Here is a 25,860-nt window from a genome sequence, read left to right as displayed (position 1 = left end):
GGGCAGCATCCCGCGGGCAGCATCCCGCGGGCAGCATCCCGCGGGCAGCATCCCGCGGGCAGCATCCCTACCTGGTAGCGGCCCGAGAGGAGCTGGCTGCGGGACGGTGTGCACAGCGGCTGGGTGTAGTAGCGCTCCAGCCGCACGCCGCCCGCCCCCAGCGCGTCCAGCCGCGGCGTGCGGATGGCAGAGCCGTGCCAGCCCACGTCGCCCCAGCCCAGATCGTCGGCCAGCACCAGCACGAGGTGCGGGGCGGGCGGGCGCGCCGCCGCGGGGCTCGGCAGGCACAGGGGCAGGCACAAGGGCAAGCACAGCCATAGCAGTCGGCCCAAGCACGGATGCCGCACGCCCGGCTGCCGCGCCATCCCCGCCACCCGGAACTGGACCGCAGGCACCGCCCCGACCCGGGGCTCCGCCCGCAGAGCGAGCCGCGGGGCGGGGCTGGGCCGGGCCCGGGGCAGGGGCAGGGGCAGGGGCAGGACCCAGCAAGGGCAGGGCTGGGGCGGGCTGGGCCCGGGGCAGGGGTAGGGCTGGAGCGGGCCGGGCCCGGGGCTGGAGCAGGGCCCGGGGCAGGGGAGGAGCCGGGCCGGGGTGGCCGAGGTAGCGCGTCCCGAGCGTGGCAGCGGTGCAGCTCTACGCCGCTGAATTTTTGTATTAGCTTAAAAAAGAAATTGTAGAGGTGTTGCCCGTGTTGGCAAGGCATGTAACCCGCTGATGCTGGCGGTGCTTTCCAACTTTGTCTTGCTTCAAAACAAAGCATTACATTAAACACACGGTTCAAACCTCGGAGCCTTTTGAACTATGTGCAAGCTTGTGTCTCAAGTCACCTATGGCTTTAAGGAAGACAGTACAACATTATGAAGACAGGACAGAGTGCATTGTCGTACAATTATCTGGGCTATTACTTCCGCCTTCACAGCAGGTCATCCGTCTTTAACACTGCCTACAGAGCTTATTCTGTGTGTAAGCAGTAAGGCAGCTGCAGCACACACCTGGGCTTGCTGCTGGCCAATGTGCAGGACAGCCTGGGAAAAACGACTTGCAACCATCACTGAAGATGCAGCTAAGCTGAGCGAGGCGACAATTACTGCTTTTGGAGAAACTCTCCTGTCAGCATCAGCTGCTAGTGCACACCAACACACACGCATTCAAGAGAGACCTGTGTGTCTTCCCTCTGCCTTCAACCTCCCACACCTTGCAAAACCATAAGCAGCCCAGTGCTTTTTTCTCTACATTTTATCCCTTCTGATGAGAAGCCTAGGTCGAGGTCTGGTTGTAAGGTGGTGCTTGTGACTGTTACAGTGTAGGAAGGAAGTGAAGTAACACAGAGGCAGAAGTGTCACCAATGTCCACGAGGCTATTTCTTCAAATCAGGTAATAGTCTAAAGCAACACTGCAAAAAACCACTACCTCAGTTATAATCTTGATATAAAATCTAAGAGAGTGAAAAGGCAGAAATAGCTGTCAACTCTGGTCAGTTTTGTTCATCCATGGAATACATATAAATTTCAGTGTCCAGTGGAAGATCAAATAACCATATATTTCCCATTTAGCTGGAATGGTAAATATGTGTATTCCCAGGTTTATACAGCCACTTACTAATAGGCAAAACAGAAGCCCACATTAAAATTTGTTTTTCTTGGTTGGAAAGCCAAATATCGAGTATACTAGACTCATGACTATTTCCTGACAAGTCTCTGTAGAAGGAAAGTTCCTGCTTGTATTAATGAAGTCTAGTGGATAAGCCTATGAAGCTACCAGGTTGGGTTTTTTTAAATCCCACAGGTTTCCCTGCTGGTTTGAAAACAACAGCTATGATGAGTGATGCCAGCTTTTTTCCACAATGAGACTATACTACAATCTACAGTCAGTACTGGAACAAGAAGCAACAGTACTGTCATAAAGTCAGTTTTCTCTGAGGTAAATTCCAGGATCACTAACAAACTGGTATGTGACTATGTATAGTGTTTTCTTTCTTGAAATGTGATTTATACTGTTCCAAAGCTGTAAAGTTCCAATTTCTCTTTTTTCTAGTTCAGATCTCATGACCAGTCTCAAATGTCTGAGTGAACTGTTTATTTTTCTAACTTCTTCCATGTCCTTATTACAGGTAAAGTTTCATTCAAATGTTAGCTCATTCCCACAGAAACCCTTTTTGTTCTAAGTACTTTGAAAATCTGCACAGGGCTGGTGAAAGCAGAAATTTTGAAACAAAATTCACAATTTCTATTCACCTTTCATATTTCCAAAATTATCATGGTGTTCAAATGTAGCTGAATTCATATTTCCTTGTACAGAAGTGTCAAGAATTTTGTATTGGTTGCCCTGTTCCACCAGAACTGGATTACCTTGTTGACTGACAATAGTTAAACTATTACATTGAACTGTCTTAAATACATACTGCAGATACCACACAGTCACAGTCTGGATGTTGCTGCCTGTCATATTTTCTAGTATTTTTGGGTTTTTATTTATTTTATTACTAGTTGAGGGAATTGGAATCCCAATCAGAAAAAACTATTTCTCTCAGACAGTATTTTCTTAAAGCAAAAGAATAAATCCAGGAAATGGTCTATGTTCAGTCTCTTATATTTCAGTTTATCTTTTCTAAATTCAGGGTTAGATAATTTGGATGTTGTTTTGGAATCAGTGATTAAAGAAGTCATTAGAGTGACACACAAAGTTACAGTATCAGCATGGATTTATCATGCCATAAAAAGCATGAACTAGACACTTTTTGCCATAGCAGATGGAAACTTGGAAGAAAAATACTTGAATTACTCAATGAAAGCAGGTAACATCTACTCTGGTGTGCAAAAACTCTGGAGGTGGAAAAATACAGGAAAATGGCAAACAAAAGTGTCTGAGAAAACTGCTTTTTACATATCCTCTATTTCAGAAAATTTCCTAGATGAGCAACTGTAATTTTTTCGTCTAGTTGCATATGTGTCTCCTCTGTTAGCTGATCAGGTTGAGAAAGACTCTGAAGTCTCTACCAGTTTTTCTACACTGGTATTTCTGATTGGTTAGAAGCCCTCTAAAAACTCAATACTTAAACATTCTTGCTCTTATTCACTTCCTCTTGCTGTTTCTTGGCACAAGTTTAGGCAACATCATATCTCAATCTGTAATGAAAAGAAATGACAGGAAACTGCAATAGCTGCTGAACACTTCCCCCACCTCATTTCTTCAGGCTTATGTACTTTTTTAAAAAATTACTTTTAAGGACTGACTAATGTATTTGGACATGTATATGGGCATGATTTGTAAAGCTTTGACTTTTGATATTGTTTCATTTATCTGTGCTCTGCAGAATGCAATGTTGAGCTATTCTGATGAATATTCAGTAAGCTGACTTGGGGATCAGTGCAGTCAAAGAAGCCAGGTCAAATAGGAAGCACTTTCAAACATTGCTATCACAGCCACAGCACTTCTAATTCTCAGCCATCCTTACTTAAAACTACTTCTGATGTCTCTGCTCCTGAATTCATTGTTGAAGAGAAAGAACACACATCCTTAAAAGGTAACAGGGAGCAACAAGATATTCCATTTGCCTTACAAGTGATCAGTGAGGAACTGGAAGTTGTCATAGTCTTCTAAGTTGGCTGCAAGAAAGAAACTATATTACCTTGACCCAGAAACATCATGACACATTGTTAGCTTATCTAAATCTTGAAGTTAAATGAAATTGAGAGCAATGGAATATGCTGAATTTGAAAGGACCTGCAAGGATCATTGAGTCCAGCTTCCGGCCTTGCACACGACAACCCCAAGAATAACACTGTGTGCCTAAAAGCATTGTCCAAACACTCCTTGAACTCTGACTTGAACTTTGATGCCATAACCACTTCCCTGGGGAACCTGATCCAGGTGCCTAAAAATCCTGCAGTGAAAAACCTTTCCATAACATTCAACCTAAACCTCCCCCAACTAGGCCTCAGGCCATTCCTTTGGGTTCCACCAGCGGTCGCCTCAGAGAAGAGATCAGTGTGTCCCTCACTATGAAGTTGTGACCTCAGCTACTCCTCATACAACTTCCACTAACTGGCCAAGACTTGATCCAGGTGAGACTTAGGTGACAAGAGCTGTCAGTGAGAAACCCCCATAGAAATCAGTGTCTGGGCTGGTATAACACTACATTGTGAAATGAGAGTAGTCTACATCAAACTAATTTCTCTACGCAGAGAAATTAGAGGTTGGGAGGCTACAGCTCAAATGCAGTACAAGCTGCTGGAGGGTACAGGTTCTGAGTTCACTTGACTGTAGGAATTATATCTGCTGTTCATTACTCTTTGCTCAGGCTGCAGGAAGCCTGTCCCTTCTGCAGTCAGACTCATCCAGCTGACGTATTAATCTTTCTTCTGAGTCAGAAAACAAACCTGGTTCTCACTGTCAGGCTGGGATACAGAGGCACTATTGGAACACTTTTGGCATAGCAGAGCTAATTAGGAAGTATAGGTGAAGCTAATTCAGAGTAACTGTTACACTACATTCTAGGATGTGGTGTGTAGTGAATTTGCATAATCTTGGGAAATACTGAAATTCAAAACCATGTTCTTAAGCATTGTTCTTTTCCTATATAGTCTAAATAAAACCATATAGCATTGTGTTGTACTTCAGACTTCTTAAATACTCACAAAATCACAGTGGTTAAGTGCCTCAATACAAATAATGTTATCTTTAGAAAAAGTAACATTGATGGCTCAGCAAAATAGAACTGAATCACTTATGGAAGTATAGCAGAGAATAGTTTCTGAATGGATTTTTCCACTGCTCAAGACAATACTACATGCAAACCTGGCAAAGCTCATATATTTAATTTTGGCCTGCTTTGTAAAAGATACTCAAAACACCAAATGTAATGCCACCTTACTTTATCATGAGTGAGTGTTCATTACTCAAAGTGTGTTTCTCCTGGTATATTCTATTTATACATTTGTTTCTTTGCTGAAGACTTAGAGGCTCCAACTCCATTGACAAAGTGCATTTTGGACATGATTCATACATACTTTGAAAGCATTTATCTATAGCCAAAAGGACATAGATAATACACAGATATTACTAAGCTGGAAATTTTAACATTGCTATTCAAAAGAATTGTTGAGAACATTATTGGATTCCAGATGAGTTTTTTATTGATTTACTGTGTTCCCATCATACACACTGCCTCAGTGCTGCTTACCTGGGTTATTGTATATTTAACACTCAGTAAAGCTCCTTTGCTGTGAATTTAATTTTTTTTTTTTTCATTGCTAATATCTCTATGTAATAATATATGGCTCTTACTGTTGCTTCAATCTATAATCAACAGTAAGAAAAAATTGACCATCTTTGGTGATAGTCAGTGGTTCAGATTTAATACAGTAAATCTGTAATTTGAGCTTTGTTCAGAAATTGAACAATAATATACTCTTTGTTGTAGAATTACATGTAATATGCCAGATGATTTATGTATAATAGTGAAGAATGGGCTTCCTATAACTGTTTCATTGAGAAGAACTAGATTTTGGTCTTCTATGAGAATTTCTGCCAGGCTGACATACAGAGAAAAAATGCCAAGATTTCAGTTTACCTTTAATAATGCCTTTATTATTTTAATGGTTAATGGGATGTCTTTCAATTCCTTATGAAGCATTCTATGTGGAACTAGTGATGTGATTTCAGGGTAAGCTTGATATTCATGTGTAAAGAAGGCAAGATAAGCTACTTTACATCAAGGGTGGGCAAACGGGGAGCTGTGAGTATGAGGGAGAGAGAGGAATTTGCTATTGGACAGAATCCAGAGCACATTTCTTGTACGGATTAATGCAGATCTGCCAGCCAATGTGGGAGCAAGGTGCATCAATGAAGTACTCATTCCCTGCCACTTTCTGCTCACAAATGCTACTAGGAGCACACAGTGGCTCATCAACTCTGCTCAGCTCTCTACTGTGAATAGTGCATACAGGGAAGTAGGAAGTGATGCCATGGAATTTCTCACTCATGTATGGCAATGAAGATCTTGTGTTTAGTAATTAGAAAATCTGAGTAGTTTAATTATCTTAATTTTATGCATATTAATGCTACTATTTCCTACTGCACAATTTTCTGTATCCTCATCTGTGTTTATATTTTGGGACTTTCACCCTTTCTCTGAAGGCGCATTCTTGTTGGTTCAGTCAGCACCAGTGGCTCTTGTATAATGGTTGCTGGATAATTTTTACCTAAAAGTTCAACCTCCAATTTCTGTCCAACTTTGCTGAGTTCCATGGGAACGTATGCGAAAGCTAAACTCTGCTGAGCTCCATAACTGAAACATCCAGATGTGGTATTGCCAATAACCTGGAAAAAAAACCACAATTGTATTTATTTTCAAGATGCAGTGTGATTTTCTGAAAAAAAAAACCAAAAAACAGCCCAGCCAACAACCCAAACAACTAGACATCTCACATTCTAGTTTATACACTTCAGATATCATGCAATTGTCAAGTGTGTCATGCAGTTCATGATATTCTTAACAGAGAGTAACACCACCTGAAACTGGGAAGCTTTTGCTTTTTGAAAAAATACCCTATTCTTATTATGTTCAATTAAGTTTTCATTGGAACATATACAACACACATGCATATATTTATTATCTATAATAATTTGACTGCTAGTGAGTATTTCAACACATAATCTGTGCTGAAGTGTGGAGCTCCAAACTTTGCTGTTGTTTCATTTCTTCTGAGTAGCAAAAGCATTTTCTTAGAAAGGGAGTGAACTTGCAGAAGAGAATGGATGACAATACTTTAGTCTGTTCCAACCCTAGTTTCAGGGACTTGACAGCATTTCACACCTTCTCCATAGGTACTTAGTATTTATTTACTCCTTGCTTGAAGATTAGGGTGTTTGTCATAGCTTCAAATTGTTCTGTGCCAGTAAAATAGAAATAATGCATTCACACTTGAAACACAAAGATTCTGTTCATGGAGAATTAAGACAGATTTTTTGCAACATGAACTATAGTCCTTACTTTGCCATTGTGCCACACACTCTCATTTCCCTCTGGATCAACATTATCTGTTTCCAGGGTGAGGTATACCAGTCGTCGTTTGAGCCCCTTTTCTTTAATCTGCCTCAGTGCTTGTTTTCCTGTAAAGTCTGCTTCCTGAAAAAAATACAAGGTAGTGATGATATATGTTTGTTTGGGTTCTCCAGTATGTTTAGAGATATAAACATTTAAAGGTATCTTAATGTCTTTGCCTGTCACAAGTATTTTTTATGAAATATAGGTGAAATCAAATCTTTGGCAGATAGTCTAGCTTGTATCTTGGTATTTTTATACTGGTATATTATACCTTGATAACTTTATTCTTTATATTCGTTTTCCTAAATCTCAGCCTTTAATTTCCACAATTCCAATGTAGTAGAAACATCATTAGCCATGTTATAAGACTACCTGCCCAGTTAAGGTTGTAAGCCAGAAGACTGTACATCATTTCAGTATCTATGACAAGAAGTGAATTCCAATACCCAGATCCGAAAGTCTGGGCCTTGCTCTGTCAATATGCTTCCTTTTGAAGCCATCATCAATTTATGACAGTACCCTGTCAGTATCCCACTTCGATGTCTCTGCCAGGCTGCACAGCTGGCAGTTTACTCCATATTCTTGTTTTAGGGAAGGTATGTTTTTTTCCCATATCTACAGTTTCATGGGATAATGCAGCATGTTCTGTAAAGAATACTTCTATTGCCTGGATTTCCCTTTTTCAGCCTGCTTAGAAAGGTACAAGCAGATTCTCATATTTCCAAAAGACTGCACAAATGCATGACAAGTATGAGGGTACTCGTTGGCAAGTCTCAGAACCCTCAGGGGTACCTAGGACAGTATTCACTGTATCTGATCACATTGAGCTGACTTCACTAGCCCGATTCTATCACAAGTAGACAGGGGGCCTCATTTAGGTAGTAAGGGGCCTCTAAGCTCACTGGGCAAAATCTTTCACCAGTCACTGTCTTATCAACTGCAGCATAGCACAAAATGTCACATCCAGTTGTTTCTGGAACATCTCCAAGGATTGTGACTCTACCACCTCCCTGGACAGTCCTTTCCAATGCTTAACAACCCTTTCCATGATGAAATTCATCATGATGTCCATTTTTTCTCCTATGGCATAGATCAGACAGAACAAAAGGATCGTATTCAAACTAAATTGCCAAATACACACAAGCCTGCCAGATGGGCAGAAACATAATAGCAATTACAGTCTTCTAGCTTTCCAGCCTTTGCTTCACTAGCAGTGAAAGCTGTTTTAAAGGAGTTGATCTTAGGTCTGAAGCAGGAATCACATTAATTTGACGAGTGTTTAAAGGAAAAGAAATGAAATATTGTTGAAGTCTTCAAAAATACTATTTTTGGTAATGTTCTTTGATTCAGTAGAGAATTATTGCACTGTCAGGATTACAAGCAACATATACATGGAATAGATATAGTTAGTTCATGCATTCTTGTATTTCTTGAGATCCACATAAATCTGTGTGTAGGCTCAGAAGAAATTATTTAAGTGATGAAGAGTTTTGCACTACGAAAGGCCAGGCTCTGTAAAGAGTTGTGAAAAACAGCTTATGAACCTGTTAAGGAGCAGTTAGTCTGAAAATCAAGGTGATTCAGCTAGGGATAAAGCAGACACTGCACATAAAGATCAAAGCTGGCACCCTTTGGGGAAAAAAACCCATGAAATACAGCTCAGATCAGAAAAAAGACTGTGAGGATTCATTTTAGAATAGAATGTGAACATGGTGCTGCAAAATATAAAGCAAAGATCTCACACAGAATAACCAATTACTGGTAGCTCCCTCTCACTTTTCTGCTACATGGTAGGTGCAACTGTAGGAAACACCTACAACTAGAAATGCAAATGACACTGTAAGCCATAGCATGACTCACAGAATAAAATGCTTTGCATAACAAAGAGCAATACCAAGAAGTAAACATTCTACGGGGATACTTAGCACTGAATCAATTCCTTCCTATTCATGCTTATGTAATATCAGATATTTAGTCACATGGAATGTAAGTGTGGAACTAAACACAAGAATTCAAATGGAATGTTACATGCCCTAGGTATAGAAATCACTAGAACAAGCTGATAGCAGGTTTAGAATCTACCTAAGTGTGGATAATTTTTTGCCTGTTGCTTGCAGATCCAAAATTAAATCTTTTCCCAGTTAATTTTAACTGGGCCAAGCTTTTGGCCACCTGGAATAGCCACAACATAGCTATTATGCTAACTGAAGATGCATATGGGGAATTTCATGTAAGAGCATGAAAAAGAGCATGAAAAGCTTTGCCATTTTCAGTTCATTGAAGGTTAAGACTATTCCAGTTTTTTTAGAATGATGGCTTGGAAAAATAACCAGGATGTAACTTAGAATTCAACCTCTACAAAATACACACCTCTCATATACACCCACAGCAAAAATGTGTGTATCTACATATACAGATACATAAATGGATGCATACATACATATTTGAACACTGCCTGAACATGCATAAAAATGAGTGTGTGAAAATACATGTGTATATCTGCAAAAGTCTATATACACTTTTAAATATTTAAAGCACCTTCTTAAATTCCAGCTATAGGAATTCAACTAGTTCAGTTTACTTTTACAGTTCTTGGGTACCCATGCCAATTTCACCTGAATGTATTCCCACCATTATTCATTTTTGCTCTTTAAGTGTATGTGCATATTGTTCATTCCAATCAAAAATATTTTTTTTTGTTTGTTCATCCCAATCAAAACATAATCTGGAAGCTGATGCATTCAACCTCTGGCTCTAAGCTGTTTTTTGTAACAAATCCTTCTTCTTTCTAGGAGAAAAATAATCAGTTTGCATACTGCTTCTATTTGCTTTATCTTGTCATAAAAAACATAATGCCAAAAAAAATCCTACTTAAACCAGTATAATCCAATAAATGAATATAAAAAAACCAAAACCAGCAAAACAGAAGAAAAAGAACAGAAACACATGAAACACTAAACAATTCCAAGTTTGAACAAATATAAATTTTAAAGCTGCTCTTCACTGTCTAAGTTAAAAAAAGAAAAAAAAGACAAGTAGGAACAATGTAAAAGGTTTATAGCAGTTGAAGTAATGACAGTCCTAAAAAGCTAAGCTTTAAATACAGAAGACTTTCCATTACTTTGGCATGAATTCCCAAAGCATTAAGCTTTGACCTATGTAATGGTTTCCACATAAAATAAAAACACTGAAGACACTGAAGATAAAGAGAATATCTACTGCTTAGCTTCATTTAATTTGAGTTCAGTTCACCTGCTAAAAAGACAGGCTTTTCCTTTTAACATGTGTGTTAGGTAAGTTTAGATAAAATTAAAATGAAAAATCATATCACAAAGACAAATCAGCCAAATTTTGAAAATAGCACACAGCTAAAGGGATGCGACTGATTAGCTCATCTATTAAGATACTATATATGTATTTGCCTTATCCTTCTTATCAGGCTTTTACATTGTGTTAGTTGCTATGTGTTTGATTCCACAAGATAAACCTACTGTTTTTTAAAAAGAGTTTTTGAGACAATAACCTGTGTGATTTTTTATGCACAGTGAGATACCTTGAAGAGTTTAACTTAGTGTTTTTCAAACATATCTGGCTTTCAATGGCACCCCAATCCTAATTCTAATCCTCTGTAAAAACCTCTTCTAGTTTAAGGGAAGTAAAGAAATATAAATTATCTATAAGCCTTTCAAAAATTTTTGTTGTTGTTGTTTTTTGTTTTGTTTTTGGTTTTTTTTGTTTCTCAGACTGTGCTGTTTATCAGAATAAAGTCAAGGTGTCTAAAAAAACCATGGCATATCTGTTCAACAGTTACTTGTAGCAAAGATATACAAATCTCTCAACCAGGAACTGCTGTAATTTATTCAGTATACCATATAGGACTGTGGGCACAGAAACAAATTATGAACACAAAGTCACCCAACTGAGTAAGGTAGCACCAACATTTGCTGTCATCTACTATAACCATAATGACAACATCTGGAGGCACCCTCTATACAGGATTTTTAAATTTTTTGTAGCTAGATGCTCTTTAATTATTTCAGGGTAACACTCCAAATGATATCTGCTGCATTACCAGCCTAATAAATGAAGAAAATTTTTCTTCTCAGAAAGCAAATATTTGACAAGTTTCTTCTCCTGTAGAAAATCAAAGCTATGCCTTACACCACACAAAAGTTTTGTAAGGGAGGTGGCCATTCTGTAAGTATGGCACCTGCACCAATGCATCTTTCAATCCATCTAAGCCCTTCTTGTATGCAGTCACCTCTAGGTAACCGACATGATAAAAACCACCTATGAATTACTGAATTATTTTGGCTCAAAATCCCTGTCTTAGTGGTGCTTATTCCTTTACATGGCCAAACAAACTCACAAGGAGTCACCAGATTTGTATTTTATACAAATAACAAAATCTTTGCAGATTCTTTCTAACATGTTTCCTAACCTGTATAAATTTATGGAATGAGTCCTCTGTTTTCTGACCCTCTGGACACCAAATGAAGTAATGATAGAATACAGTTTCACTTACTCCTGAACTTCAATTTGAATGGGGACAGGACTTAGGTGGAAAAGTACATTTGTTATGTTATAGGCTTAATAAATGGAGATTGAAAGAAGAGGGAGGGGAAAAAAGTACCATGCCCTATCTCAAGTTTCCTATCCATCACTCCATCTTTTTTCCTGTCCTCAGGCTCCTTAGCCCTTCTTCAGCAAAGCCTCTACTCTTTCTTCTTCCTCCTCTTTCCCTTTCTTGTATGGAGTAAAGCTGGCATGGAACACAATCTTATTCTGGGTTATGGAGTGGGGTCTGTGACCACTGTTGTAGTAATTCCTCTAAGAACAAAAGGGATGCAAGCTGGAAAAGTGAAGCAAGAGCAGACAATGGCAATCAGGGGGAGATGCAGCAATTCTTGAAGCTCAGGCTGTTCCACACTAAGAGCATGGGAACATGAGTTGGACTGAAACAACTGAGGGGAAGCTTTGGCAAATGGCCAGGACAGAAACAAATGGCTAGAAAGAGGAGGGAATAAAACTAAATCTAAGCCTGCTGTCAAAGGATAGCCTGCTGTCAAAAGGGTGGAGGCACATCCTCTGAACTGCTCATCCTAGTTTCCTGAGAGATAACATTGTATGTATTGTTATGTTGGAGGTTAGGTCAATACTCAAGGACTGGATCTCGTCATTCACTTACCCATATGAAGCTGATGGGTGTTACAAAACTTCTCTTCATAATGCATACCAAAGCAAATAAATACTTGTCTGTCTAACAGGTGTAATAGTAAAAACCACCAAATGTCAAAGTGAGAAAAAGAGGTAGAACTTGTAGCCTGAGAAACGTGTTTTGACAAGGATGGAGGAGATGAAATGCAATTAGTGATAAGCACACAAGGGAAAAAGCAAGAATCAAAGGATAAGGTTTTAGGTTGGTAGTAAAAAGAAAAACAAAACAAAACAAAACAAACCCACCAAAAACTGGTAGAATAGACCTAAGAAAAAACAAGAGATTCTTGGTATAGAAAAATCGGAAAAGAAGTTCATAACTGAGAACAAAAATCCTGGCCCAGTAAATAAAGAACGCTAAGGAAAAGAAACACTGCCTCGAAAAACAGTAGTTTCTCATTTCTCCCAGAAACAGACGAAATATGAGTTAAGCACTCGGATCCTGACCTATAAGAGCACACTACAGCTGAGTTCCAAAGGGTTTCTTTCATCTTCTGCACTCCCAAGTCGCGAGCGCGACCAGGAGATGGCAGCGGCGGATACAGCAAGACAAGCACAAACCCACCATCAGCCAACTGTGGGCTTTGAGCTCAGGAAAATCATTCTGAAAGAATCAATTTCCGTGTGCTGGTATGAAGGTTTTTCACTGTAACATCAAGTTTCATAGGGACTTCTGGTCCATTACCGTCAGGAGAAAAATAGTGATTTTTTAAGTATTTAGAGGTGATATACTATATCTTTGAACACTCGAAAACCTGAGCAAGTGAAAATGTACAGAACAGTATTCTTGGATACAGACCAAAAAGACCTGCAGATTTTATTCCTTAAAGATATTTTGTGTATTTTGAGCACAGAGATATTTAGTAACAGAGTGCTTTTTAATGAGATGAGGCTATTTAACAACTATCTAACTTACTAAATGTAATTGAACAGCCAAAAGAAAGACAACAGGTATTTAAAAAGCCCCATCCCTAAACTGGACAGAATTTTGTTCTGAAGCTGTGAAAGCATTTAATACCCTAAATTATAAATTAATCTTTTTAGTGTCCCACCATTTTAGTTAAATTGCAGCCCATTCTGTTCATCTGTGCAAGGAAGCAACTAACACTAACATTAGCAAAACGGGGATTATCAAGCCGACTGTAGGGGAAACAACATAGAACAATGCCTCAGACTTACTGACAAAATAAAAGTTGCCACAGAAACCCTGTGGAAATGGGTTTACTTATTGCCATATTATAATTTAATTCCCTGTGAGGAAAAAGAAAGCTTCAGCTTTTGAAGAGTTTTTCATTAAGAAAAGATTACTAGTCTGTCTGTACATGAAGATGATGCATACACTTTCTAAACATAGAGATAATGAGGATTTTATGAGGACTTTACATATAATCTTATATATTCCCCAGATATTTGAATGTCCTCCTATAGAAATTAAAATCCTTTTTGACTGTATTACCTTCACTGGCATCTGGCTTTTCATTAATTTTAATCTGTTTAGAAACTGTTCTCATTTCCATGACATCCCGCTCAAGATTCACTTATGCTGAAGTCTTTTCACAACTGTTTTGTGAGCTGTTTCAGCTGCCTGTTGCACAGTAAGAAGCACTCTAGTAACTGAACCGTGCCTCTTGGTTCTAATTTACACAGAAATCAGCACTTTCCCCAGCTGGGGGCGCATGCTTAAAGGAATAATCCTTGTGAGGAACTGAACAGACCAAAATGTCAAAAATAAGTATTTAAGGATCTGTTGCTTGTAATTTTTATCTCATTTACCCTTTTTTGAGAGGTTCTTTCCATAACAATAGAAATGGGTAGCAAAAGAGTGTTTTACTTGCGTTCAGTCACAGCAGCCTGTAAAGAATGGTGAGGTCTGTGCCATGCCAAAAGTGCAACAAAACCAGAGGCATGGAACTGGAACACAAACTGCCAAGAAGTAGAGTAAATAATCTCACACTGCATTTCATGCTACAGTGTTTAGAGTGCTTCCAATAGCAGAATTAGCTCAGGTACTTCTGAAGTGTCAACATACAGTCACAACTGCCCTCATTTAAGTCAATAAAAAAACATTGATTATTTCCTTTTTCACATTAGTTCAGCAAAACTGGCGAAAGTTTCAGGCTGACATGCTGCATTTCTGTGGGACATTCATTCATGCCCATTTGTCTACAATGCTGGTACCTGCCCTGGAGAATTGCTCCAACCCTGCATTTCAACCATGCAGAGAGTGTGCAGAGTGACTAAAGAATCAAGTGCTTCTTGCACATTAATGCATCCCTATGATCCACATGGGTATCTTGGCAAGCAACAGCTTTCCCTGCTCATGCCTCATTTCCTACTTACACTAAAGGACAGGAAAAGGAAAAAAGAACTAAAACAAAATAAACTGATGTATCAAAGGAAGTGGAAAGAAAAACAAGCAATAGTAACATTTTTTATTGCCTTCCCTGCAATTCTGCTAATCTCTCTTCAAGGCTTTGATTTGTAAATGCAACTTAACCCTCACCTATAAAATTCTGTATTTCCCTTGCATGTGTTACTTCCTCAGATTAAAGGAATAATATATATATTAAAGTACATAAAATTATACTACTCAATGGAGAGAGCTGTAACTCCACTACAGGTATGAACTGCCATTGACATCCTTGGGAGCACCCTTCCTCAATCCTGCATAGGTTGAAGAACTTTACCTTCTATAGACAGGTTCAACCGTGAGAGGAAAAACACCTTCCTGTGCTTGTTGTTTTATGGTCAGTAAAATTGTCTCATAAATATAAAAGCATCCTTTTATCCTTTTATATACTTTATATATATATATATATATATATATATATGTAAATATAAAATAAATATATATATATTATTATTTATATATACTTTTATGCTTCTGTAATTCCTTCTTGTGCAGAGTTTAAGATTTTTATTTTTTTTTTATTTAGAGCTATAACTTAAACTTTGGGATCCTTATCAATTCTACAGCACCAAAGCTACCTCCAAAAGCAGAGCAAAAATATCAAGGACCATTTATTACCTGATTTATTACCATTTCAGGTATAAAGGGAACATAAAAAAAATCAGTTGGCTACTACACCACATTGCATCATTGCCAAAATTAAATATTTTGCAAACACTTTTTCTTCTTGATCTCCCTTAAACAGTTTAATTTACAAATTAATAATTGGAGCAAAAGATTTAGTCAGAAATAGCCTGGGACACCTCACTTGCAATCTCTAGGAACAGATTTTTCATGTTAGAAACTTAAGATCCACTGTGCAGGCAACTACTGTTTGAGTTGATGGAGTAACTGATTGCAGCAGATGGCCTTAGATCTGCACAGGATATGGTTTCACCAGATTTCATGCAAAGGTCCTCTATTTGACAGAGTTTAGACATCTGGTTTTTGATTCATTTGTACCAGAAAAGAGAATTACATGCGATTTTTGTATCTATTAGACTAAAACCAAATCTGTATTACTAAAATATTAATACAAAAAAGTGAAGCTCAATTAAAGAAGATAGAACATCTTTTCTTTTTCACTGCACAGTTAAATTCAACTAGCTCCATTCTCTAACCTTCAAATCAGGCAAAAAGAAGTTGTGAGCAGAGGACCTCTTCAGAAATTCCAAGAACAACTAATCATTCTTTTAAGCAACATACTAATATAACTTCAATTCATTGTTCTCAGTTGTCCCTAGCAGTTCTAAAAAATATACTTCTTTTCAGTAATTGTTGTTGTACAAGAGTGGTAGCCAGGGAAAAAAAAATCTAGAGATATCTTCTTTAACAAGAATGAACAGGTAGAATTTTAGCACAATATGAACAGGTTTGTTCAAATTGTTGGACATATGTTTATATATATATATATATATATATATATATACACACATACTATATGGTTACAAAAATACATTACTAAAACTTCTCTCTGAAAATAAATCACAAAGTTATTTTTTCATGTAGAAAACATTTAGCATTTGCAATTTTCTGATCTGATGTATAATTTTGATAGCAAGGAACATGGGGAAGATTTTTTTAAACAAGCCACTACTTGCAAAGGAATTATAATTATAGTTGTGTTGTTGATTTACTAAACCAATTTTATTTTCCAGCTAATGGCATTTTTCATGTTCAAGCAATTCAAGAATAATCTTGGACATAACAGAGCATTTTGAAAATAGTAAAAGACATACCTTGTTTAGCTTTACAAAGTACTCCAGTCCAGCTTCCAAGGGATTAGTGTCACAATTCATCTGTTAAAAGATACAAATTCACCATCCATACAAGAGGGACCATAGCTTTTGTATTGGGCTGTTTATTTATTCATTCTATACATCCTTCTATTTACTCCTGTGTCAAAGTCTTCCTCATTGCATGTGCACAACTTCTGTCTGAACACACTGCAAGCTTCCAACACGGGATTCAGACAATGTATCAACTAACACACCTAATATCACATATAGATATGTAAACCAGTGCTAACTTTTCAGCAAGAAACAGGATTTTTCATCTAAGCAGAATGGAACCTCAGGAGACAGAGCAGCTGAGGTATGCACAGCATTTGCAACACAGCAGAGTGGCTTAACTGGAGAGGAAAAAAAAATACAAAGCAAATTTCTCCCATTAGGTGTAGGGGGAATAATTTCTTAGGCAGCACTCGAAGAAAGAATGAAAATAACTAGCACAGGACAAACCAAAAGGACATCTAAATTCCCACCATTTCAATCTCTTGAGTTTTTTAATTTTCAAAGGAAAACTTTAAGGTAAAATGAAATTATGCTGATTTCCCCAAAATTCTCTAGGCCCTCTGAGTAGCTCTTTATTATAAGTGAGAAAATTCTGCAGGAACAAGGTAATCAAAAATGAAAAAGTTCTAAATGCATTATGAAGCAAAAATAATTTGCTCCTCATGACATAGTTATTAGAGAAGTAAAACATTTTGAGAACCTGTCAGCCAAACCTTTGATTTTAAAACACTAGAGCTCAGCAAAGCCCTCATAATTTTGTTACACAAGAAAAAAGCCATCCATGAATCAAAATAAGTACTTCTTTGCCAGTAGTGCAATAGAGTATACCAGCTGTTTTTATTTAGAAAATCACCAGTACAAATTATAACAGCTTTTCCTGCTTAAGGAAAATTTTCTTTTCATGCTAAACTGAGAAAATGGTTCAAATAAGAGCTGTGCTAAGTATGACTAAAAGCTGCATAGTCATAACAAAATAAAAAAATAAAATTCAAGAAACCCACCAACACAACACTCCCCCACCCCACAAAAAACCCCCAAACAACGAACCCCAAACCCCCAGAAACAATAATAAAGAAGTTGTATTTCCTGACCTCTGCTCCCCAGGCTCGAAAACCCTTTTCCAGCCTTAAAGAATTTAGAGCATATGTTCCAAAGTCGTCAATTCCCTCTTTTTGGCCAGCTTCCATGATTGCATTGTAAAGAGGTACAGAATCTTCTTTTCTATGGTAGAGCTCCCAGCCCAATTCACCTGTTACACAAAAAAGATTAATATTTTAATCAGCTCAGTTAAATGATCCTAATAAATATATTCCTGTCCTTGGTCAAAAGTGAGGATCACTGCAGTAAGTGTAAATTCACACTATAGGGTCAATTCTATCATATAGCAAGTCTAATTAATTGCCAGCAAGAACTACCAGAGGATTTCTGCCCTACATTTTAAGCAGTGGTACTATTATTCAAATTTAAACTGTAAATGAAAACTGTGGGTAAAAAACTATCAAAATAACTGATAAGAAAAGGTCATGTAACAAAGTCACAAGGATAAATTAAGGACATTATAAACAGATGATGACTTGGCAAGTGAACAGCAAATGTAACTGAGTGTAAATAAGAATGAGATTATTTAACATACTTAGCACAACAGAAAAAGAATATGAATTGCAAGGACTTTGCCTGCTTCAGAATGCTCTCAATTCAGTCTATTACACTTAAAACAGATGTAAAAAGAAATAAAAAGTAACTGAGAAAGCCAAATATTAAGCACTACAGCATTACATTTTCAAGGCACATTACAAACACTAATATTCGGTAATCCTAAAACAATTCTTGACGTTGGTTTTGCAGCAAACACCAAAGGGGTTATCAGAACTGGCCTTTTGTTCGGCAAAATAAATATTGACACTATAGGGTATTTCTAGAGAAAAAGGTCTTGGAAAAACTCAGCACAGACCCTGACCATATCACATTTCCTCCCACACTCACAGGTAGCAAACCTACTTCTTATGAATACATGATGAGACTTAGTTTTCAACATAATTTTAGTGACATTTATTATTTTATTCACTGTCTCGTTCCTTAAGTGTATGCTTTTTTCTAATGCTTACCTGTGTAAGATATCCTAATGGCAGTAACAGCAATATTGGAAAGCTTCAGATGTCTACACTGGAGAAACTTAAATGAAGTATCACTTAGGTCTTCGTTTGTCAGCTTCTGGAGGACCTGTCGTGCATATGGACCTGCTACACTAAGTACTCCCATCTCATCTGTAATGTTTTCTATCTCAACTTTGTATCCACCTCTTGTAATTTTCTCTTCTATCCATCTGCACATAAAACATAACACTGATGTTACACTTCTTATGAAAAAAACTGAATTTAGTAAGATTTTACTCTGAGTTATTTTTTGTTGTTCATTTCCCCAGCAGCTCTCAGTCCCACACTCTCAAAAATAACAAAACTACGTGCTACATTAGATAGATAAATCCATCGTTGATATTAAACAGAGTTTTCTGGTGAGACACTGATATAGGAACACAGGCATCTGAGATACAGCCAAGAAAGGGCATAATTTAAATGGGTAGAATAGTATTTCTGAAATAAGAGAATGAAGTGATCTCCTACAATGATAACAGATTTGGGTTAGGATCCAGAACGTGTTAATAAAATGTCAACATACAAGATGAGTAAAGACTAAACACACCACATAAATTTCTGACAACGGAAATGTAAAAACAGGTTTGTTGTTTCCTGAATAAAGCATTCAAAGTATTGGCAGGAAATTCAGTTAGTATTTCATCAAAAACAACAGCTGCAAATTATCTTTCAGGAAGCTCAAAAAATAAACAAAATGGGTATATTTAAAAATCTTATGGAGTACTACACTGTTAAGCAGTATTGTAAAATCTCAGGCCTAGGTGAGTACTAAATAGGTCTGCAGAATATCTGTAGAATTAAATATATTAGATCTGGCTCTGCCATTTGGTTTCTGAATGTGCCAATGCTCTTACCAATTCCTGAGGGGCTGTTATGAAATAGTACATTATTCTTTGCCTGTTAGGGTAGTGAATTTCAGTCTTTACTATGTTGATTCATTTTGATTAACTGACTTGGCAGCAACCTTCAGTAAGAAGAACACTAGAAATTCAATTCCAATGCTCATCTATGTGAAGTAGTTTAGCGAAGTCATCCTGCAACTCCTTTATTTTCTTTTCTCTTTTTTCCCTTTGTGACCCAGAGCCCAAAGTAGAAGACATAACCACAGTATCAAGAAGACTGCACTACCTATCTGTATGGGCCAGGTCAGTGCCTCTGGGGTCATCCCTGTTAAGAGCCAATTTTCTTTTTTGCGTAAGAGAACACACTAGAAAGAAACATCCATGCTATGTTACATCATGCAATGCCAAAGAAAAACAGGTTCAACAACAAAACAAGAACTGCCTCCAACCAAGGATATTACATAACTGTTAGCAAGTTCTCCATCTTTTTACATCAGCAATTATCCAATATCAAACTGCTTATACTTCAGAATTCAAGTCGACCAAGTTTCTAAGAAACTAAAATCAATAAATAAGTAGAATTCTCGTGAACTTTGTGAAAAATTTGTTGAGTAATAATTGAGAATTTGGAACTTAGTAAAAATGCTTTTATACTGATGTTATAGTACAGCACTATGTACTTACTGCATTAAAAAATACACTAACCTCAGATCATGGAGTTCTGACCCTGACCCAGTTACAAGCATGAATTCTCCAGGATACAGCTGAGAGACAGTTAGCTCAGCATAAACTTTTCCTCTTGGTGTTAGCATATGGCTTATATTTGTAGAACCCACCTACAGAGTAGAAGTTGTGATTATTAAGAATGCAAAATAAAATCTTTGAATTCTTATACATCATTAAATATATGGTTATTTGTCTTCATTTGAAAAAAAAAAAAAAAAAGTTTGTTCTGCTATGCCATAATAGGAGTGGAGAGATATACAACTGGCCAATCTCAAGCTTTAGAGTAGAAACTACACTTTTTCCTTTATAGAAAAAGTGGAATTTTTAAAATAAGATTGATCAAGACCTTTAAAAATATTTCCTAATTATGCATTTTACAATTCTTAAGATACATTTGTTTACTTCTAAATAAAAAATTCTCCATGTAATTGACATGAATATTCCTTTTCAATCCTCTGAATAAGGTTTTAGGTCACAAGAGAATAACATATGCTTTCCCCCTTACTATAAAGAGAGAAATACTGAGCTGGCTTATGCTTTTGTGGCCCTGATTTATGAATGCTTTTCTATTTTTTGTATTTCCTGACTATGAATCTATATCTCTTCACATTTGAATCAGATTCTGTATAGAAACTCAATCCCTAGAGACAGAATTTCAAGTAACAGTTACTTAGCAGTGACCATAAGACACATACACGTTCATACATATATCATCCATAGAAACAGAAATGTCGAAGTGCCCTAGATGTTGTGCTGGCCTGGTTCCAGAGGCAGAATTTAATCTCTCTGCTTTAATCATTCTGCTTTCACAGAACCTTGTCAATAACCCAGTCAGCAGCCAGATTCCATACAATGAACCAGGAAAGAAAAAATATTTCCAATATTAAGATTTTTTGCCTTAATACATTAATTAATTATGCCATAGTCATTGGCATATAGCAGGCACACAGTAGAATTTTCAGGACCTGGTACTGGTCACTCTCAACCCAATTGAAATACAAGTATATATCTGGTAACTCCACTGGATTATTTTGTGATAGAGTCAAGCATAAATGGGACTAAAAATCAGGCAGCTTAAATAAAAACAGCTGTGAATGCTGGATTTTTAAGTGAGCTCATAAACTGTATGTTGTGCTTTGCCACCTAACTTTCCCTTAGCTTCACAAATTAAACTCCATAGAAAGCACTTGGTTTGTTCTCATAATTTCCTGTTTAATCTTGATTTCCCTGTACCACATAAATATATTCAGCAAGTTTTAGCCATGCCCACTGATGACACAGTTACTCTGCCTCTACCCCAAACTAGACCAAAGACAAACTTCCAATTCAAATTGTTATCACAAAGTTAATACAGTAAAAAAAAAATGACAATATGGCAATTCAAATTCTTTTTTCTCCTAGGATATGAATCTCGTGCCTTTCCACTGAGTTGACTTTAACCCTTCAGAGAAGATTATCTATCTTAAAAACTACAGTCTCAATGTACTTGCTATTTCCCTATGTTTTCTGCCTTTGGTGTCTGAAGCAATGAAAACTGTCACCTACTGCAAATACTTGATGAAATTCTGTGCTGAAATAACCAGCCCAAGTCATCCTGCAACTGCAGGGTCACTTCAGAAAGTAATAATCTGCTTGCTGGAGGTGTATCTTAAGTTAAATTAAGGTAAAGACACAACATGAGAGTGTTTGGCAAAATAGGGAATAAAAGGGACTCAGGATCAAAACCTGAAGACCAAGAATAAGAAATCTGGGTTCGTTTGTCACAGTATGCCATTTTTGAGCACAGGATCATACTCTGAGGATCTATGAACAGCCACACTTGAGAAGAAATGAGACATGTAAGGTGAAAGCAGAATCTCCTGAATATCTGCAATCCTGCCTGCACCAGGCAGCCAGGTGTAAAGCAGAGTCAGTATGAGTACAGGAAAACGATGGGTTGCATTTTAAAAAAAAAGAGGGAAAGCTGCTCCCTTGGGAATTCATTCAACTACGAATGATCAGGCATGAGCCCCTTCCACTGTTCTGTTCTGCTGCTCAAGCTGCCACCACAAAGCACAATTTTAGGTAGGCAGCTGCTGAGCTATTCTCCTGTAAAAAAATTGCAGGTAGGAATCACTTGCATTTTTTAGAAAAAGATTCAAAACACAGGAAGCTGTCTAAACATAAGGAAACATTTTTTTTACTATAAACTGGCTAAGCATAGGAACCAGTTGCCCAGCTAACTTAAAAACCATCTGAACATATTCCTAGGCAACAAGCTCCAGGTGACGCTTGTTCAACAGGGATTTAGACAAGATGGTACCCAGAGGTCTCTTCCAACCTCATCCATTCTGATTCAATGATCTCTGCCAAAAGGTACTTCTGCATGGGGCTAGTCTAGTATAAACTCCACTTGTGTGCTTTTAACTGACTGTGATACATCTGACACAGAAACTTCCCCAAAGGATCTCTGTATTTGGTATCGAAGAAATACGGGAATAATATTATGGTTCATTTTCCATATCTGAAACAGAGCTTGTCTAAGTTATACATTAAAACAGTTACCACTGTCCCATTTACCTTTGGAACAACATTTGCAAACAGGTGATCAAGCAGCTTAACAGAATCTGTGCCTTTTACTTTAAACTTCCCAAATGGTGACAGGTCAATCACACCAACTTTTTCCATAACCTGCTTGTACTCACGACCCACAGGGTCAAACCAATTTGTACGCCGAAAACTGGGTCTGAAACAGAGCATTTAGACACATGAAACACAATTTAGAAATTTTGTGCTCTTTGCAGCAACTTCAGTTTTTTCAGTTTAATAATCATCCAAAAGAGAGAGACATTCCTAATTGTAGGTACCTTACCCAATATTTTCCTTAGTCTAACACAGCTTAATAATTAAAATCCTTTAACAGCACAGAAAGATATGGATTGATATTATATCAACAACTTTGTATAATAAACTGTGAATTGTTCAAATGTTAGAATAAGTAGTGGTCTGTCATGAGTAAATTCACAGCATACTTTGTTGATTAATCATTTATTTAAGTTTAAAGTGTTGAAGGCTTTATTTCTGAACAGCAAAGTGTGTCTCTTTATTCCTTTATGAGCCTCATTTAGATTAGAATCCAATATCCCCAGAAAAAATATTTATTTGTTGGAAACTCCCTGATGCAGGCAGGTGACTAGGTGGGAAAACATAGAGAAGGGGGAAAAAAAGCAAAGAAGATTTGGCTTCTCCTCTACAGACACTTACAGAGAGGAATGAGATTTTTAATGAAAAGATTATACTGTGTTGTGGAGAAAAACACACATTTATAATGAACAAGTAGCTTTCCAAGCTGTTCCTTGAGCTAGGTTACTTCCTGGTATCTCAAATCTAGAACAGATACAAGATACTTTGATGTGTGTTTTGAAATGTCTGCATTATCAGAATAAAATGTATTCTAAACTATGGAAAAGCAAGAATGGAAGATCAATCTAATAGATACCTGTTGCTGAAATTAATGATAAAAGCATGTTTTTCATTAAATTTAAATTGCCTGGCTCTTGTTATCATGACAATTTTTCAAGGGAGGAAAAAAATTAATATTTCATTTACTTGTATCCAGTCTCATCTCCAGGTTTATAGAACCAGTGAGGTTGTTCCCATCCTGCATGGAATCCCATTGAACATTTTGACTTTAGCAAATCGTACAGCCCACTTGCTCTCTCTGTTGGTCTCCCAGCAAATCTTTCTTCTTTAGGGTAACCAACTAGAGGAAGGAAAAAAAAAATCCCAAGCCAAAAATCACCAAAAGCTATGGCTAAGATCATCATCCAAGATAGAAAACACATTTATAAACAGAGAAATCTAGATACAGGCTTTGCTGGAATCCATCTTCAGGACATAAATGTATTTTAAGATATGTCTTCTTACCAATGTTATTAAAGCCATAAGATTCTCTTGCTTTGGCTGCTGTGTATTCTGTAGTGGTCCACTTTCCATAGCGGTTTGGATCTACTTCTATCAGGTCAAATGGAGGTTCCCCCTCAAGGATCCAGTCACTGAGGTACTTTCCCATGCCACCAGCATGTATAATGCCATACCTTAAAAACAGGAGAAAGTCCTGCAGTGCTAAGTTTTTTATATTTTGCTTTTTAAAATCATATATATATAAAACATATACTACTAACAGAAACCCCAAAGCATTTTCAATTTTTCCCTCTTCTTTTTTTAAAATTTGTTCTGTTTTGTCCTCTTTTCAAAGACTGGGTTCTGTATTAAGGGATATTTCTGCAGCTCCACTGTCAGCAGCAGAATGTCATTGGTAATGAATAGCAGCTGCTGTTATACATATATTATATAATGTAATATACATATAATACATACATAAACTGTATATATTATACAGTTTAATGACAAATAATCATTAATACCAAATGATTTAAAACTTTTTAATACCTCTATTATACCATCATGTCTTCAAAAAATTGCCAAAATATCTTTCCATCTAGAAGATCTGAAAATTAATTCTTAGCTGTTTGTAAAATGCTCCTATGAGCACAACAGAAAAATCCTTGAATAAACTGTAAGTCTGTGCCAAATCAAGTTTAGATTAACATGCAGCAACTAAACCATAGACACTCATGCAGAATAATGAAGCCAAAACCAACTTAAATTGCTAGTCATCGACTTTGCAAACTGAATTCTACATCTTCAGTTAAAATAGGCAAGGACCTCACCAAGAAAAGGAAAAAAAAAAAAAAGTAATCATTTCATTCTAGTGCATATTCATAAGAAGAATGAATCCATAATAGCAATGATATGAATTTTATATAGTATCTTATCCATTTGAGTACATTAAATAATCCTGCCAACTACAGTCTGTAGTCTGTTTGGCACAAATCTTCAGACTCAGCACAAACTTCTATCACTGCAGTGGATGGATGCAGGAGGGATGAGCACTTGTAAGCTGCCATGGCAGAAGAGTTAGCTGTTGCTGGTGCTAATTCAAGTAAGCAACTCTTAGTTATTCATGGGTATAAGCTTTGGTACCCTGAAAGCTTATGATGCCTTCAAGGACAGCTCCAGGTGAAATCTTAGCAGGTTTAAATCTGCCTGTGCCATTCACTGCATCAAAAAGCAAAGGAGAACAGCAAAGAGATTGTGAGTGGTGACAGGTCAAACACAAAGAAGATTTTTAGCTTCTGTTGAAGACTGATGAGCTGATGGCAGGGTAACCCCAGGAGCAAGAAAATGCAGGGGAGGCTGCCCTGCAACTGGACTGGGAGGTCTCTGCATTCTGCAGTTTTGCAGCACTGACTGTGCAACCTGTTGATTTTGGTGCTCTTAGCTGGGCCTACATTATCAGAGATCTTACATTACACAGGGTGCCCAAATCCCTCTTTATCTCAGATAAGAGAGAGCTGATTGTGTAAATACAACCACTGCAATTTTGCTGCACAAGAATGAAATATGTATTTCAGGGATAAGATATTACAAGTACCTATGAAGAGTGGTACAGTGTAGGAATCTTCTTCTTATGTAGATAACATTTCCTTAATGAACATGAACTGTTTTTGTCCAGTTTTTCTTCTCACCTTTCCTGACAGATTACTCCCCATTGTCCCTATCACATTCTTGTGTCTCATTTATGAGTTGT

At 37.4% G+C, this 25,860-nt stretch overlaps 2 protein-coding genes across 7 annotated transcripts in view; both read right to left on the bottom strand.

Annotated features, from left to right (window-relative positions):
• The window catches only part of ARSB (arylsulfatase B), an 83,423-nt gene extending 83,042 nt beyond the window's left edge, over positions 1-381 (bottom strand). For all 5 annotated transcript variants that reach the window (XM_033520515.1, XM_033520514.1, XM_015652640.2 and 2 more), the window contains exon 1: positions 72-381. In XM_033520515.1, the coding sequence (XP_033376406.1) occupies positions 72-365 (294 nt within the window). In that variant the 5' untranslated portion in view covers positions 366-381. The remainder of the gene's footprint in view (positions 1-71) is intronic.
• Positions 382-5,112: 4,731 nt separating this feature from the next.
• The window catches only part of DMGDH (dimethylglycine dehydrogenase), a 39,979-nt gene continuing 19,231 nt past the window's right edge, over positions 5,113-25,860 (bottom strand). For both annotated transcript variants that reach the window (XM_015653586.3, XM_015653587.3), the window contains exons 8-16: positions 24,135-24,304; positions 23,817-23,970; positions 22,788-22,953; positions 20,208-20,338; positions 18,613-18,830; positions 17,599-17,756; positions 16,454-16,513; positions 6,995-7,129; positions 5,113-6,321 (exon numbers count right to left, since the gene is read on the bottom strand). In XM_015653586.3, coding sequence (XP_015509072.1) covers positions 6,106-6,321; positions 6,995-7,129; positions 16,454-16,513; positions 17,599-17,756; positions 18,613-18,830; positions 20,208-20,338; positions 22,788-22,953; positions 23,817-23,970; positions 24,135-24,304 — 1,408 coding nt within the window. In that variant the 3' untranslated portion in view covers positions 5,113-6,105. The remainder of the gene's footprint in view (positions 6,322-6,994; positions 7,130-16,453; positions 16,514-17,598; positions 17,757-18,612; positions 18,831-20,207; positions 20,339-22,787; positions 22,954-23,816; positions 23,971-24,134; positions 24,305-25,860) is intronic.

This window comes from Parus major, chromosome Z (genome assembly GCF_001522545.3).
Source record: "Parus major isolate Abel chromosome Z, Parus_major1.1, whole genome shotgun sequence".
NCBI lineage: Eukaryota > Metazoa > Chordata > Aves > Passeriformes > Paridae > Parus > Parus major.
Note: the sequence above shows the minus strand (reverse complement) of the source record. Positions and strands in the feature narration are given on the sequence as shown.